At 42.8% G+C, this 14,601-nt stretch overlaps 1 protein-coding gene across 6 annotated transcripts in view; it reads left to right on the forward strand.

Annotated features, from left to right (window-relative positions):
* Positions 1–14,601, forward strand: part of STIM1 (stromal interaction molecule 1) — a 192,748-nt gene that overhangs the window by 94,900 nt on the left and 83,247 nt on the right. For 5 of the 6 annotated variants that reach the window (XM_033862421.2, XM_019939516.3, XM_033862422.2 and 2 more), the window contains one exon: positions 10,707–10,837. In XM_033862421.2, coding sequence (XP_033718312.1) covers positions 10,707–10,837 — 131 coding nt within the window. Of the gene's footprint in view, positions 1–10,706; positions 10,838–13,823; positions 13,981–14,601 lie in introns of those variants that run through there. The other variant, XM_033862426.2, reaches the window with a different exon arrangement.

Below are 14,601 nucleotides of genomic sequence, written 5' to 3' on the forward strand. Positions count from 1 at the left end.
ATAATTACAATTGTGAAAAGTGTTATAAATGAAAAATATAGGGTACTTTGGAGAAAATATAATTTGGGCCTAAACTAGTTTGGGAAAGAAGGTGAATCAAAGAAGATTCTTTGGAGAAAAAGTATTTAAGCTGAGACTAGCAGTATGAGTCAGAGTTTGCAGGTTAAGAAAGAGAAGAGCCTTTCATATAAAAGGAATTCTAGGTGGTTCTCAACCTGGGCTTCACATTAGCATTATCACCAGGTATAAGAGAGTATATGAAGCAACAGGACTGGTGCTTCGTACTGGTGCTTACTGGTGGCAGTATAAAGTGATACAACTGCTTTGGAAAACAGTTTGGCAGTTACTTAAAAAGTTGAGCATACCCCTGTCATCTAACCCAGCAGTTCCACCCCTAGTGGAACTCAAGGAATAAAACACTCATTTTCACTCAAGAAAAATGAAAACGTGTACACACATAGACTTATACACTTAACGTTCATAACCTTTATTTGTAACAGCTAGAAATTGGTTAATGGATAAACAAATTGTATATCCATTCAATGGAATACTACTCAGCAATAAATTGGAGCAAACTACTGATTCACGTGACAGCATGGTTGAATCTCAAATCATGCTGAACAAAAGCAGCCAGACACAAAAGAGTACAGAGCTGTGATTATATTTATTTGAAGTTCTAGAAGAGGCAAAACTAATTTCTAATGATAGAAATCAGATCAGTGGTTGTGTGGGGACGGGGATGAAGGTTGGCACTGAAGAGCCAAGTGGGAGCATTTTGAGACCATGGAGGTGTTCTAGATCTTAATCAGGGTGGTGGTCATATGAATGCATATGTTTGTCAAACACATAGAACTGTATACTTAGAATGGGGGCATTTTATTGTGTGCAACTGTACCCTAAAAATATCCATGCTCCATTTTTTTTTTTTTTTTGCGGTACGCGGGCCTCTCACTGTTGTGGCCTCTCCCGTTGTGGAGCACAGGCTCCGGACGCGCAGGCTCAGCGGCGATGGCTCACGGGCCCAGCCGCTCCGCGGCATGTGGGATCCTCCCGGACCGGGGCACAAAACCGTGTCCCCTGCATCGGCAGGCAGACTCTCAACCACTGTGCCACCAGGGAAGCCCCATGCTCCATTTTAATAAATGTCGGAAAAAAAGGCAAAACTTATCTATGGTGATGAAAGTCAGAATAGTGATTACCGCTGTGGGGTCGTGGTAGTAGTGATTGGAGAGGGACAAGGGGAGGGAGTCTTCCTGGAGTGTTAGGAATGTTCTGTATCTGGATTTTGGTGAAAGTTACATGGATATATATATATATATATATACACACATATATATATTTAAATTGATCCTTATGTTTATTTATGTACTTTACTATATGTGTGTTATTTCTCAATTAAAGAAAAAACAAAAAAAAACAACCCCCAAACCCAAACCCATACCTAGGTCTCACCCACAGAGATACTGGGGGCTGCGTGTCAGCAGTTTAAGAGCTCCTTAGGTGATTCTAATATGCTGCCAGAGCTGAGAACCACTGTGCTGTGTGGAAAGGAGGGAGAAACTTGGCACATCAAAGAAGGGTCACACGAAGCAGGAGGAGTTGCTGGACATGAGACCAGAAAGATGGCAGGTGGCAGATCGTTCTGGCCCTGGCAGGCCACAGTAGGGACTTTGAACTTTTTTTTTTTAAATAAATTTATTTATTGTATTTATTTATTTTTGGCTGCGTTGGGTCTTCGTTGCTGCACGCAGACTTTCTCTAATTGCGGCGAGCGGGGGCTACTCTTCGTTGTGGTGTACGGGCTTCTTATTGCGGCGGCTTCTCTTGCTGTGGAGCACAGGCTCTAGGCGCACGGGCTTCAGTAGTTGTGGCTCGCGGGCTCTAGAGCTCAGGCTCGGTAGTTGTGGCACATGGGCTTTGTTGCTCCGCGGCATGTGGGATCTTCTCGGACCAGGGCTCAAACCCGTGTCCCCTGCGTTGGCAGGCAGATTCTTAACCACTGCGCCACCAGGGAAGTCCTGAACTTTATCTTGAGAATAATGAGAAACTTTTGAAGGGTTTTAGGAAGGGAGAGGCCTTGGACAGATATGCAGGTGGTACGCACCAGCACTGCCTATAGCCAGCACTCCTGCTGATTGCTCATTAAGTATTTAGAATCTCTCTGCTGAGAGTGACATGCTGTGTGGAGAATGAGATCTGGAATAGTTAAGAGTCTTGAACTAGGATTGGTGATTGATTAAATGTGGGGAGTGAGGGAGAGTGAGATGTCAAGGTTTCTGACACAAACAACTGGTGAAGTAGGAAGTTTGAGGGAAAGGTAATGAGTTTAGATTTAGACGTTACGAGTTGAGGTGCCTGTTACACATCCACATGGAGATGTTTAGTAGGTAGTTGGAGTCTGTGGGTTTCTGTAGGCCAAAAGTGAAACTTGAACCAGAAACAACATTTTGTTTTTTGGGAGTTGGTAATGGCTAGTAATTTCTTTAAAGGGTAGTTGAAGCTATGAGGAGAGGTAAGATTACTTAGGAGAGAGTGTAGTATGAGAACAGAGCCTAGGACTGAGCCCGCATTCTTTGAAAGCCCAACATTTAAAAGTCAGGTAGAGGGGCTTCCCTAGTGGCGCAGTGGTTAAGAATCCACCTGCCAATGCAGGGGACACGGGTTCGAGCCCTGGTCCTGGAAGATCCCACGTGCCATGGAGCAACTAAGCCCGTGCACCACAACTACTGATCCTGTGCTCTAGAGCCTGTGAGCCACAACTACTGAGCCTTCGAGCCACAACTATGGAAGCCCGCATGCCTAGAGCCCGTGTTCTGCAACGAAAGAAGCCACCGCAATGAGAAGCCCGTGCACCGCAATGAAGAGTAGCCCCCACTCAATGCAACTAGAGAAAGCCTGCGCACAGCAACGAAGACCCAACACAGCCAAAAATAAATAAAATAAATAAATTTATTAAAAAAAAAGTCAGGTAGAGAGGAGAAGTCTGCTCTGCACATTAGGGAAGACAAAGATTTATTTATTCATTCAACAAATCTATACTGAATACCTACTATGTGCCAGGCACTATATGAGTCCCTGGAGCTACTGCAGTAAACAAAAAAAGTCCCTGCTTATGAACCTTACATCTATTGGAGGGAGACAGACAATAAACAAATAAATGAACAAGTATATCATGTGTGAGGTGGTAGTAGGTGCTATGAAAAAATGAAAAAGACATAGCTCTGCCCTCAGATACCCTCAGATAACTGCAGCTGTAAGCTGACCGTGGTAAGCCTGCATGAGGTACAAAGTCAGAAATGCTGAAACTCAGAGGTATATCTCATTGTGTTGCTCATTGGAGCTTTATATATAGTTGATGTTATGGATTATCATTTTTCCACTGATGACTTTCTTTAATTATGTTTGATATAAATTAAACAACTGTTAAAGAAGATGTGGTACATATATACAATGGAATATTACTCAGCCGTAACAAGGGACGAAATTGGGTCATTTGTAGAGACGTGGATGGACCTAGAGACTGTCATACAGAGTGAAGTAAGTCAGAAAGAGAAAAACCAATATCGTATATTAATGCATATATGTGGAATCTAGAAAAATGGTACAGATGATCTTATTTGCAAAATAGAAATAGAGACACATGTAGAGAACAAACATATGTAAACCAAGGGGGGAAAGGAGCGGGGCAGGGGGTGAGATGAATTGGGAGATTGGGATTGACACATATACACTATTGATACTATGTATAAAATAGGTAACTAATGAGAACCTACTGCATAGCTCAGGGAACTCTACTCAGTGCTCTGTGGTGACCTAAATGGGAAGGAAATCCAAAAAAGAGGGGCTATATGTATACGTATAGCTGATTCACTTTGCTGTACAGTGGAAACTAACACAGCATTGTAAAGCAACTATATTTCAATAAAAATTAATTTAAAAAAAGAGAAAATGAAAAAAATAAACAACTGTTACTTGAGTATTCAAATCTCAGGTTAGAGTGAGAATATAATTATCTCACATTATAATCAACATATGTAATATTTTTAAAAGCAGGCTAATAAGAATTGAACAAAATCTCTACCAATCACACACATATTACAGGCTATGTTTTTTTTAAGACTTTATTTTTTAGAGCAGTTTTATGATTACAGCAGAATTGAGAGGCAGGTACAGAGATTTCCCATATAGCTCCTGCCTCCACACGTGCATAGCCAGCCCCGTTATCAACATTTCTCACCAGAATGGTGCTTCTTTTTTTTAACCAAGGATGAACTTACATCAGCACGTCGTAATCACCCAAAGCCCGTGGTTTACGTTAGGGTTCACTCTTGGTGCTGTATGGGTTATTATTTATGTATTCTCCCTCTGAGGAGAAGTGAGCATGGTCAGAAGTCTTTTGGGTCAGTGCTGCTTGGGTAGCTGAAACCAGTGCCAGCTTTGTCTAGAAGGGAAGCGCTTCTCAGTTCCTGGCCCCTGCTGAGAAGAGCTGGGCCTCTTCTTGGATATGAGGACGTGATGTTCTAACAGGGGAAGGAACATCCCTCAGGTAGGCTGGATTTTACACAGCCCAGGAATCCTCTTTCCTCAAAGAGGACTCCTCTTTCCTCTGTGGCTAGGCCTGCTACGTGCTGTATTCCAGGGGGGACCTTTTCTTGCCAGTTCCATGTCCCAAGCCAGTTCCCCTTCTCAGCCTTCACATTTTTGTCTAGAGGGTCCCCTGCCCTCCTCCCCAGCCCCATCCTCATTCTAGGTTCCAGGCTGTTTTATCTCTGGAACCTCATGGTCCTTGGTCAAATCTGAAAGTCTTCCTAGGGCTCATGCTCTCAGTCTTACAGTCTTTTGAGCCCTTTCTAAGGGTAAGGGTAGATTCTGATCCCATCAGAGTCACTGCAAAGCCTGCCAGTCCTGGCTGGGGGGTGGAGGCTGAAGGGGGAGAAATTATTTTCAGAGATGAGGCCCCTGTTGGTAAACTTTAGCCATTTCCATCCAGATTCCCCTCAGGTTCCAGCCAAGCGCTGAGGACCAGTCTGACCAGTGCCCTTCTCTCCTCCTTCTCTCTGCCTTCTTCCCTGACTGCTGTTCCTCTCATTTCTTTCCCTCTAGGCTTGTGTCTCACATCAGATAATCCATTGCCCAGCTCAACTGTAGTGGCTCTGCACGGTAGTGCTGGGCGAGGAGACGCATTAGGTGCATGGTGGATATTGCTGGTGGGAACTGGTGGGTTGCCCTCAAGAATTCTGTTGCCTTTTGGGGAGGTGGTTTGTTATGAATCCATTCATTCATGCATTCATTCGTTCAGCCAGCACTTACTGATTTCATACTTGACAAGGTGGATATTAGTGATGGTGCCATACTGGGCCCTGGGGGATAGAGTGAGTCAAATTTAGCCCTTGCCCTTTTCTGGACGTGGCATGCAAACAACTCAGAGCATGAGAATTAATATAACAGAGTTATGTACAGAGTGCTTTGGAGCATAAAACAGTAAATGATTAGCTCTGCCTTGAGAAAGGAGAGGAGATTTGGACATGAGGGAAAAGCCTTTGTGGTTTTGTCCGCCAGTGGTTAACAAAGTGTGGTCTGCAGACCACTGGAGGTCACCAAGATCTTCGTGGGGATCCAGAAGGTCAAAGCCATTTAATAATAATACTAAGATGCTATTTGCTTTTTCCATCGTGTGTACTTTTGCACTGTTGGTGCAGAAGAAATTAGTAGGTAAAACTGCTGGCACCTTAACAGGAGTCAAAAGAGTGGCACAAAATTGTGCCAGTAATCACTGCATTCCTCACCTCCATGCCCTCTCAGTTTTTTTTAAGCTTTTAATAGAGAAGTAAAAATGTATTAATTTTATTAAATTGTATCCCATGAATACATGTCTCTTTAGTATTCTGTGTGATAAAACAGGACGTATGCATAAAGCACTTTTGCTGCACGTAGGAGCCTGATGTTTATCTCAAGGAAATGCATTTGTGTGATTGAGTTGCAAGCTGAACTACCTCCTTTTCTCGGGGAACACTAGTTTTACTTGAAAGAATAACTGACAAATTGCAATTACTCAGACTTATGCTTTTGGCAGACATCTTCTTGAAAATGAATGAAGTGAGTCTGCTACTTTAAGGAAAACAACTGATAGTATTTGTTGCCAGTGATAAAATTCCAGCTTTTAATTGAAAATAAGAGTTTGGGAAAACTTGTATCTGCCACTGTGAGCTTGACAGCTTCTCCAGATTTACAGCTTTTCTGATGAAATCAGTGGTGATATTAATAATTGTGATTATTTTGATATTGTATAAATGAACTGTGTCAAATTTGGAAGCTCTGCCTAACTCATCGAATCACTAGTTTCCAAATGATTAGTGTATCATGTTTCAAAATCACCCATGGGTCGGGACTTACCTGGTGGTCCAGTGGTTAAGACTCCATGCTTCCACTGCAGGGTGCGTGGGTTCAATCCCTTGTCAGGGAACTAAGATCTGATCCCGCATGACGTGTGGCCAAAAAGAAAAAAAAAAATCACCTATGGATAAAAGATCCATTCAAAGTGCAAGATAGACCAATAGATTTTATTGTATTAGAGTACAAAAAGTTCATCTGTATAGTTTCAGATTTCACCTTGTAACTAACCTTTAATAAACTTCCTACTTGTTGAGTTTCGGTGAAGTATCAGAGAAGAATGACCACAATTATCTGAAAGGTTATTAAAATACTCCTGCATTTTCCAACTGCATATCTATGTTTTGATCTTCAATCAAAACAACACCTTGAATGTGGAAACAGATATAATGAGGCTGTAACAGCTGTTTTCTATCAAGTCAGACATTAAAGAGATTTACAAAAATGTGTAACAATACCACTCTCCTCGTGAATTTTTTTGCAGAAAACAATTATTTTTCATTAAAACATGTTTATATTAATGTATATGAGATTTTATTGTTTTAAAATGAATTAATTACTAAATATTAGAATTTATGTTTTAATTTCTAATATAGTAAATATCAGTTTGGGACTTTCAATTTTTTTTTTTTTTTTTTTGTGGTATGTGGGCCTCTCACTGTTGTGGCCTCTTCCTTTGCAGAGCACAGGCTCCAGACGCGCAGGCCCAGCGGCCATGGCTCACGGGCCCAGCCGCTCCGTGGCATGTGGGATCTTCCTGGACTGGGGCATGAACCCGTGTCCCCTGTATCAGCAGGCAGACTCTCAACCACTGTGCCACCAGGGAAGCCCAAGGGATTTTCAATTTTTAAGTGTAAAAAGGAGTCCTGAGACCAAAAAATTTAAAATTTGGTCCTATACTATTCTCTCTACCTAAAATTCTCTTTTCTGCCTACAGAAATCCCATATATAATTGTAGAGCTGATATTTAGTTATTCATTCAGAAAACATTTACTGAGCATCTACCAAGAACCTGGTTTTTTCTTGCTGCTGGGTACATAGTCCCTAGCCCTTATGGGGAAGACAAATTAAATAGACAACTACAACACAGTATGATAAATGTTACCAGTGATAGACATATAAATGCTGTGGGAAGACAGGCCATTGTCAGAGTTGCTTGCCAGCTCACCTAGAACGTTCCTCTGAGCAATGTGATTGGACTGTACTGCCTGTGTTTGATTCTTTATGGTCTTAGAGGGAAAGTGGCTGAAGTTAGCAAAAGATGGGAACTGTTCACTTGCTGGTCTGGGAGGAAAAAAAGAGACTACAAATGTATTAAATGTCAGCTTCATGCAGGCCCTATGCTAGGTGTTTTAACAAATGTGGTCTTGCTTAACTCTCACAAAAACCCTATGCAGCAGAGTTAATTATCCTTATTTTGCACATGAGATATTGGAGGCTCAGAGAAGTTAAACAACTTGTCCAATATCATATGGTTGTAACTGATGAAGCTGGGATTTTGACACATGTGTTCTGACTCCAAGTGCAGGGCTCTTTCATTGCAGTAATAATGTGTTGCTAAAATGGGTGGATCTTTTAAGGTAATTTCTGGATGGGTCTGGGAAACCTTGCCAGATTGAAATGTATTAAGAGAAGATAGAAAAGGTCTCAGGAAGGAGAGAGAGAGACAGCCTAGAAAATGCTTCATTGAAGGAATTATTTGTGAATTTTGGCTGACATGATTTTTCTGGACAGGATTCTATGGCCATATGGGACATCAAGATTTTGTACTCCCTTATCCTCAATCCCTTTAATCCTTCTCTATGCCAGATGATGCCAGCAGCAAAGGTCACCTGTCTATCTGATCAGGTTACAAACTAGAGCCTGATGCTTGAAGCCCAGATTTCTTGGACCTGCTGTAGGCCAATTGTGCCCAGCCTGGAGACCCCAGTCCCTAGAGCTTGGTAAACTATTCCCATTATTTTTTAAAAGCCTAATAGAAGTACTTTACTTAGGTTCATCCTGTGGGTGGATACTTGCTAATGAAAAGATTAGGTTTCTTTGTTTTGGGTCAGAAATCTGTCGCTCTGATATGCTTCAGGTGTGCTACCTATGGAACTCTAGAAAAGGGGTCAGCAAAGTATGGTCCAAGGGCCAAATCCAACCCACCACCTGTTTTTGTAAATAAAATTTTGTTGGAACACAGCTAAGTTCTCTCACTCATGTTTTGTCTGTGGCTGTTTTTGTGTTTAATGACATAGTTAAGTAGCTGCCACAGAGACTATATGGCCCATAAATCCTGAATGTTTACTGTCTGGCTTTTTACAGAAGTTGCTGACCCCTGGCATAACCTCAATCCTTTCTATTATGGCACTTAGCGCATAGTGTTTTAATTGCTTATCTCCCCCACTTTTATAATTGAGCTCCTTGAGAGCAAAGATGAAGTCTGATTCATCTCTTTATACCCTGTGCTGATTATAGACCCTGATATATGAAGAGTACTCAATAAATGTTGTTTAAATGGGCATATCATATGCTGATCAAAAAGCTCTTATAGGCAATTATATATGCCTTTGAGTAATATAAAAACAAGAATAAGGGAAGGAAAGTGTTATGTTGGTTGTGGTAATCTCAGTGCTGTGTGCTTCATCTATGGACTAGTTGTTACTGCAATTTTTGGGGGATAGGTAATTTGTGGATAGGAGTCCATGAATGAAGCAATCATGCCAAGAGCTCTCGTTGGTGAGGAAACTGAGAAACAATTCCTTAATTTTTGGCTATTTTCTACTCTTTTCCTCAATACCCACCACCCCTTTACCCCACCCTCCATTTTCCACTCCACCTTGCCAGGACAAAGGTAGAGGAACATAAGGTTGCATGGAGGTACTTATTTCTTTTGTATGCATACTATTTATCTACTTTTTTCTTTTATAAAGCCATTTCTTCAGTGTGCTTCCTACCAGCATTACTGTCCGTGGCTTCCAGAAGATGAAACTAAAGCTGTCTGGTTACCTTGGCATAAAGGCAGTCAGGTGAAGTGCTGGCCTGCGAGTCAGCAGACCCGGGGTCTTGCTGTGCCTCTTCAGCGACCTTTGACTTTGGGCACATCCGTTAACATCTGTGAGCTTCAATGTCCAACATATTTTTATTGAGTCACATCTGGGACTTAAAAAATTTAATATTTACACACCTTCTCATTTTGAAAAGGATTTGAGCAACTAGCAAGTGACCTGTCCAATCCTGTCTCTGTTTCTCACCAGCAGACAGTAAATGATTAGATGGATTAGTGTTTCCGGTCTCTGATCAGGGACTTCTAGAAGGCTTCACAGCCACAGCTTCTTCACCCTGTCCTTGCTTTCTCTTCTGTGACTGCTTCTGTTATCTGGGAGGTCACGGTTTTTCTTCTGTCTTCTTTGGGGGTGATCTGAAGAGTATTTTGCCTAGAAAGATCAGGGTCGAAAGGCAAGAGGAATTTGATACTCTAGGAATTGGAAGAAATACCAGAAACTTTAGTTAAAATATCTTTTTCAAATAGTGAACTTGAAGCCTGAAGAAGGGAAGTGACCTCCTTAGAGCCACATAGTAGAGCTACGACTAGATTCCAGGCTCTTTCTGCTATGTGCCTTGATCAGGCTAGGTGTTTTCCAGGTTCGTAAGAGAGGATTAGGTGTCATGAAAGAGACATGGGTGGGCTAGGCTCTTGTGCTGGTTTTATTGCTGTATGACTGTATGGTGGTGGGTGGAGGAAGTTTCACTCCAGACCTCCATGCTTGCTGAATGTAGCTGTCCTGGAGAAGGCATAAGATGTGAAGGGTTTCCTCAGTTAGCCTGTGGCTGGCATTATATGTACAGGCAGTGACAAAGTGAACAAAAAGGAAAACTACGTAGTACTCTGGCCTTGGAACAAATGGCCTGTTTTCCTATTTCTAGAAAGATTGTATTAATTCACATTTATTTATTGACTAAAAATGATGTTTCATTTGAATATGTATTTCTTTGATTACTAGTAAGACCTTTCCCTGTGTTCATCAGCTATTTGTATTTTCTCTCACTTGTATATTTTTTCCTTGTGAGTTATTTATTCATGTTCTTTGTGTAGATCCCAGTGTATTCCTAGTCCTATGCTTGACTTCCCTGCCAAGGAACTATTAGGATAATAAAGCATTGACCCTAAATAGGGAAGACAGTTACTATGAAATACTTTTATCACTGTACAAATAGTCTGTTAAGTGGCTGTGTGAGGAGTCAGGCGCTAGAAGCCAGGGACTGTGAGACAGGTAGGTAATAGAGCTGGGTGGCAGCCCCCAGTAATGTTGTCTCTTGCTTTTCCTGTACAGAGTTCTGCCGGATTGACAAGCCCCTGTGCCACAGTGAGGATGAGAAGCTCAGCTTTGATGCAGTCCGCAGCATCCACAAGCTGATGGACGATGATGCCAATGGTGACGTGGATGTGGAAGAAAGTGATGAGGTGAGCTCCCTCACCCTGTGCGGCTCTCTTCTCCTCCTGTGTGAACAGTCCCTGAAGCTGTCTAGACAGGCTGTTCCCTGAGGAGAGGTGTTCTTGATATTGGCTTGTCCTCTAGGAATGCATCCTTGTCAGGGAAGGTGATTCTCAGCAGAGCAGCCTCTAGGAGCCGGCCTGCCAGAGTGCAGGCCTTAACATCTGTGTGTGTGCCTGGACTGGCTCCTGTTTGCCTACCGGCTAGAAGCACAACACTGACCGAGCTGTGCTGTTTGAGAGGAGAGGGAGCCCTGAGGCTCGTCTGTACAGTTTCCCTGAATCCTTGCTGTAATCCTGCTGTAGAAGGAGGGCATCCATCTGTCCTTACTCTGTGCTCAGCCCTGTGCTGGCATGTGGAAGAGAAGGCAAGACAGTCAGATCTTGCCCTTTGGAAGCGTATACTCTATTTGTGAGGAAGAAACAAAGGTTCCTAGAAAGATCATTCTGAATTCCAGGCTGCAGTTGCTGGGATCCAGTTGAGTGGTCCAGATAGTAAGAGCGAGAGGAATCTCTAGGTGGAAATAGCTCTGTTATTGTTTCACCGTTTGGCGTGACTGCAGCTCCAATTCCACAGAGCCCAGAGCCCAAAGTCATCATGTGTCAAAAGACTGAAAAGCTTCAGTTGTTTTCAAGCTCCACTTGAGCCAGCAATGGGGTGAAGCTGGCAAGTTATGCCAGCTTTTAGTAGCAATAAGGTGTATATCATGAGGGAGGGGCCAATCTAGTCTCTCCTCCTCTGGTTAGCCCACCTTTAAGTTGTGAATTCAACTTTGGATTTCACGTTGCCAAAAACATTTGAAACAGTGAAAGAGAGGAGTGACATGAATGATGAAGGGTATGGAAACTCTGAAACGGACGGCATTCAATACAATTCAGTGTTTATAACTGTCTATTATATGTGTGCCAGGTACTGTTCTAGACGTGGGGATGTGGCAGCAAATACACATAATTACATAGAGATACATCTGTCCTCATATAATTTACAGTCTAGTGAAGAAACTTTAGCCTGGAAAAGAAAAGATTCAGATAATACAATTTCTATTTTCAAATGCAATCGAAGTAGAGGAATCAGACTTAAATGATGACGATGATAACAGTGAAATCCTTACTCTGTGCCAGGCACATTGTTAAGCTCTTTGCATAGTTACTTTTTTAACTTTGTTGATAGCCTTAGGAAGTTGGTATTACCATCAAGGACTGGAACTTTGGAAAGGTTAAGCATTTTGTTCAAGGACACGCTGGGTAGGAGAACAGATCTGATTTCAAAGCCTATGCTGTTAAGTACTGCAGTATTGTTTCTCTTATGCTAAGGGCAGAACCAGGACCACTGTGGGGAAAGTAAAATATAGGCATATTCTTCTGGAATAAAGAATCACCTCACAGCGCTATCTCGTCATCGAAGAGGCTTCCTTGGTAGGTAGGTAGTGAACTCCCTGTCACTGAAGATGGGACAGTAGAACACAGCACTCCACTGATCGGTCAGCAGAGGGGATCCTTGTATCAGGTTGAACTAGATAATGTCTAAGGAACTTATAAGAGGAGAAAAATAGACTTCCTGGAGGAAACATAGAATTGGGAGAGAGTGGAAGGGGTGGGGCAGCCTGAACAGCAGGAAGCAGTGTGAGCAAAGATGTGGAGGCAGTAAGAAGCGTGGAGGGTAGGTTTGGTCACACAGAGTGACTGTGGGAGAAAACTGCAGGGCAAAAGCCTGGCAAGGAAAGGGGGCCCAGGCAACCAGGCTGAGATATGTATACTTGCTGAACCTGGCAGCTGTAGGTTCTTAAGCAAGGCCAACAGCCATGATGAAAGTATCCGAACTTTTGGTCACATCTAGATGTGTCACTGACCCTCAGAGGACCCACATTTTATTTGTCTGTGCTGGGAATAGAGCCATGTTGCTGGTGGTGTGGGAGGCCTAGGGGTTTCCTGACCACAGCACTGGGAGATGCGTGGCACCACAGTCAAGAAGGTGATACGATCCAAGATCCACAAATTCCTGGATATCTTTGTCATCCGCTCCTCCTTCTTTTTTCACTTTCTGCTGAATTACTTTGTCAATGAAGGGAGGAAGAAAATGTTCTTTTTAGAGGAATGTACCACAACAAAAAGCTCATCAGCACAAACTGTTCTAAAATAACACAAAAGCTGTCACCCTGCTTTTCCCCGTGCCAGTGGTGAGCTGTTCTTTTTCAGTGTAGCTTCTGCCTGCCTTGGCTTCAGCTGCTCTCCCTACAGTCTGGGCCTCTGGTGGGCAGAGGGGCCTGCCAGTCTGGGGTCTCATGATCATTCACAAGCTACTTTCTCTTTGAAAGAGAAAGTCATGGTAGCAAAGTGTGTGTGTTTAAGTCAGTCTCAACATAGATGGAGTTCATGATCTAACTAGACCATTGGGTGGGCAGCTCAGAGCTTGGAATATCAGATTATGGATGCTGAGACACCAGAGATGAAACCCTGGTTGTGCTGGCCATCAAGGACCTGAGATTCTTATGTCCCGCTTAAAAGAATTGCTGATTACCCAAGGACCCTAGGAGAAGTCTGCTGGAATACTCTATTAAGCCCTCATTTGTTCAGCCTCATATCGGTAAGTTTTTCAGATAACTGAACTATAACCTCATTTCTAGATATTTAAAAATCTTAGCCATTTTTGAAGTAAGTTTTCCTTCTTACAGATGACTGTGAACAGATTGTTACTTTCTTTGGATTATTCAAAGCATGTCTTCAGGGCCTCTTGCACTGTTACCCCAGTGCTTACATTCCTGTATGCATTGTTGTGATTTCTTTTTATAGTTTTCTATCTCTTCTTTGATTCATCCTCATTTCTGATCTTTCTGTCTCTGCTGTAAGCTATGAAATTAGACTTTCGGTAAACTGAGACTCAGCAGCCATTTTATAGACAATATACAGTCGCTCGTGTGGGGGGAAGCCAATTTGACTTCTCAAGTGTCATCTCTGCTTGCTTTTGTCCTAGGTAGCAGAGGCTATGGATTGTGGGCCCTTCAGATGAGCAAGATGGCACTATTGGTGCTGGTGTCCTCCTTGCAAAGCTGACAGGGAGTTCTGCCAGCCTGGCAGTGTGGGAATTCATGACCTGTGCTCTACTGAGACCTCTGGTAGGGATACTGCCTCTGGGCAAAGGATTTGCAGCAGTGGGATGGCGCTTCAGGCTGTCCTGATAGTCTGAGGTGGGCAGACAAGAGCCTTCCTAAAACCACTGTCCCCTTGACGGGACCAGACAGTTTGAGAGCAGTTTTATTGTCTTCTGTGGAGCCTACATGGAAAATAAAGGACATTTGTTCAGCTATTAAACAAATTCTTATTGAATACCTGTTATGTGTGAGGCACTGTTGTAGGGCTATAGATTCCATGATGAACAAAGCAGATAAGATCCGTGCTTTAATAGAGCTTGCATTCTAGTAATATGTATGTCATAGGTGATTAAGTGATAAGTAAACTTTGAAATTAGGCAGAACTGTGATCAGGTTATAGTAGTTTAGTGACTTCCCTTTGGTTTTCTCAGGGTAAAATGGTGGTTAATGATTCCTACCCTTGGCAGCGTTGCTATCAGGATTAAGTGAGAAAAGTGCTGTTAAAAGTTCCCAGTCCAGGGCTTCCCTGGTGGCGCAGTGGTTGAGAGTCCGCCTGCCGATGCAGGGGACACGGGTTCGTGCCCTGGTCCGGGAAGATCCCACATGCCGTGGAGCGGCTGGGCCCGTGAGCCATGGCCATTGAAC

The sequence above is a fragment of the Tursiops truncatus genome, chromosome 8 (genome assembly GCF_011762595.2).
Source record: "Tursiops truncatus isolate mTurTru1 chromosome 8, mTurTru1.mat.Y, whole genome shotgun sequence".
In the NCBI taxonomy this organism is placed as follows: Eukaryota; Metazoa; Chordata; class Mammalia; order Artiodactyla; family Delphinidae; genus Tursiops; species Tursiops truncatus.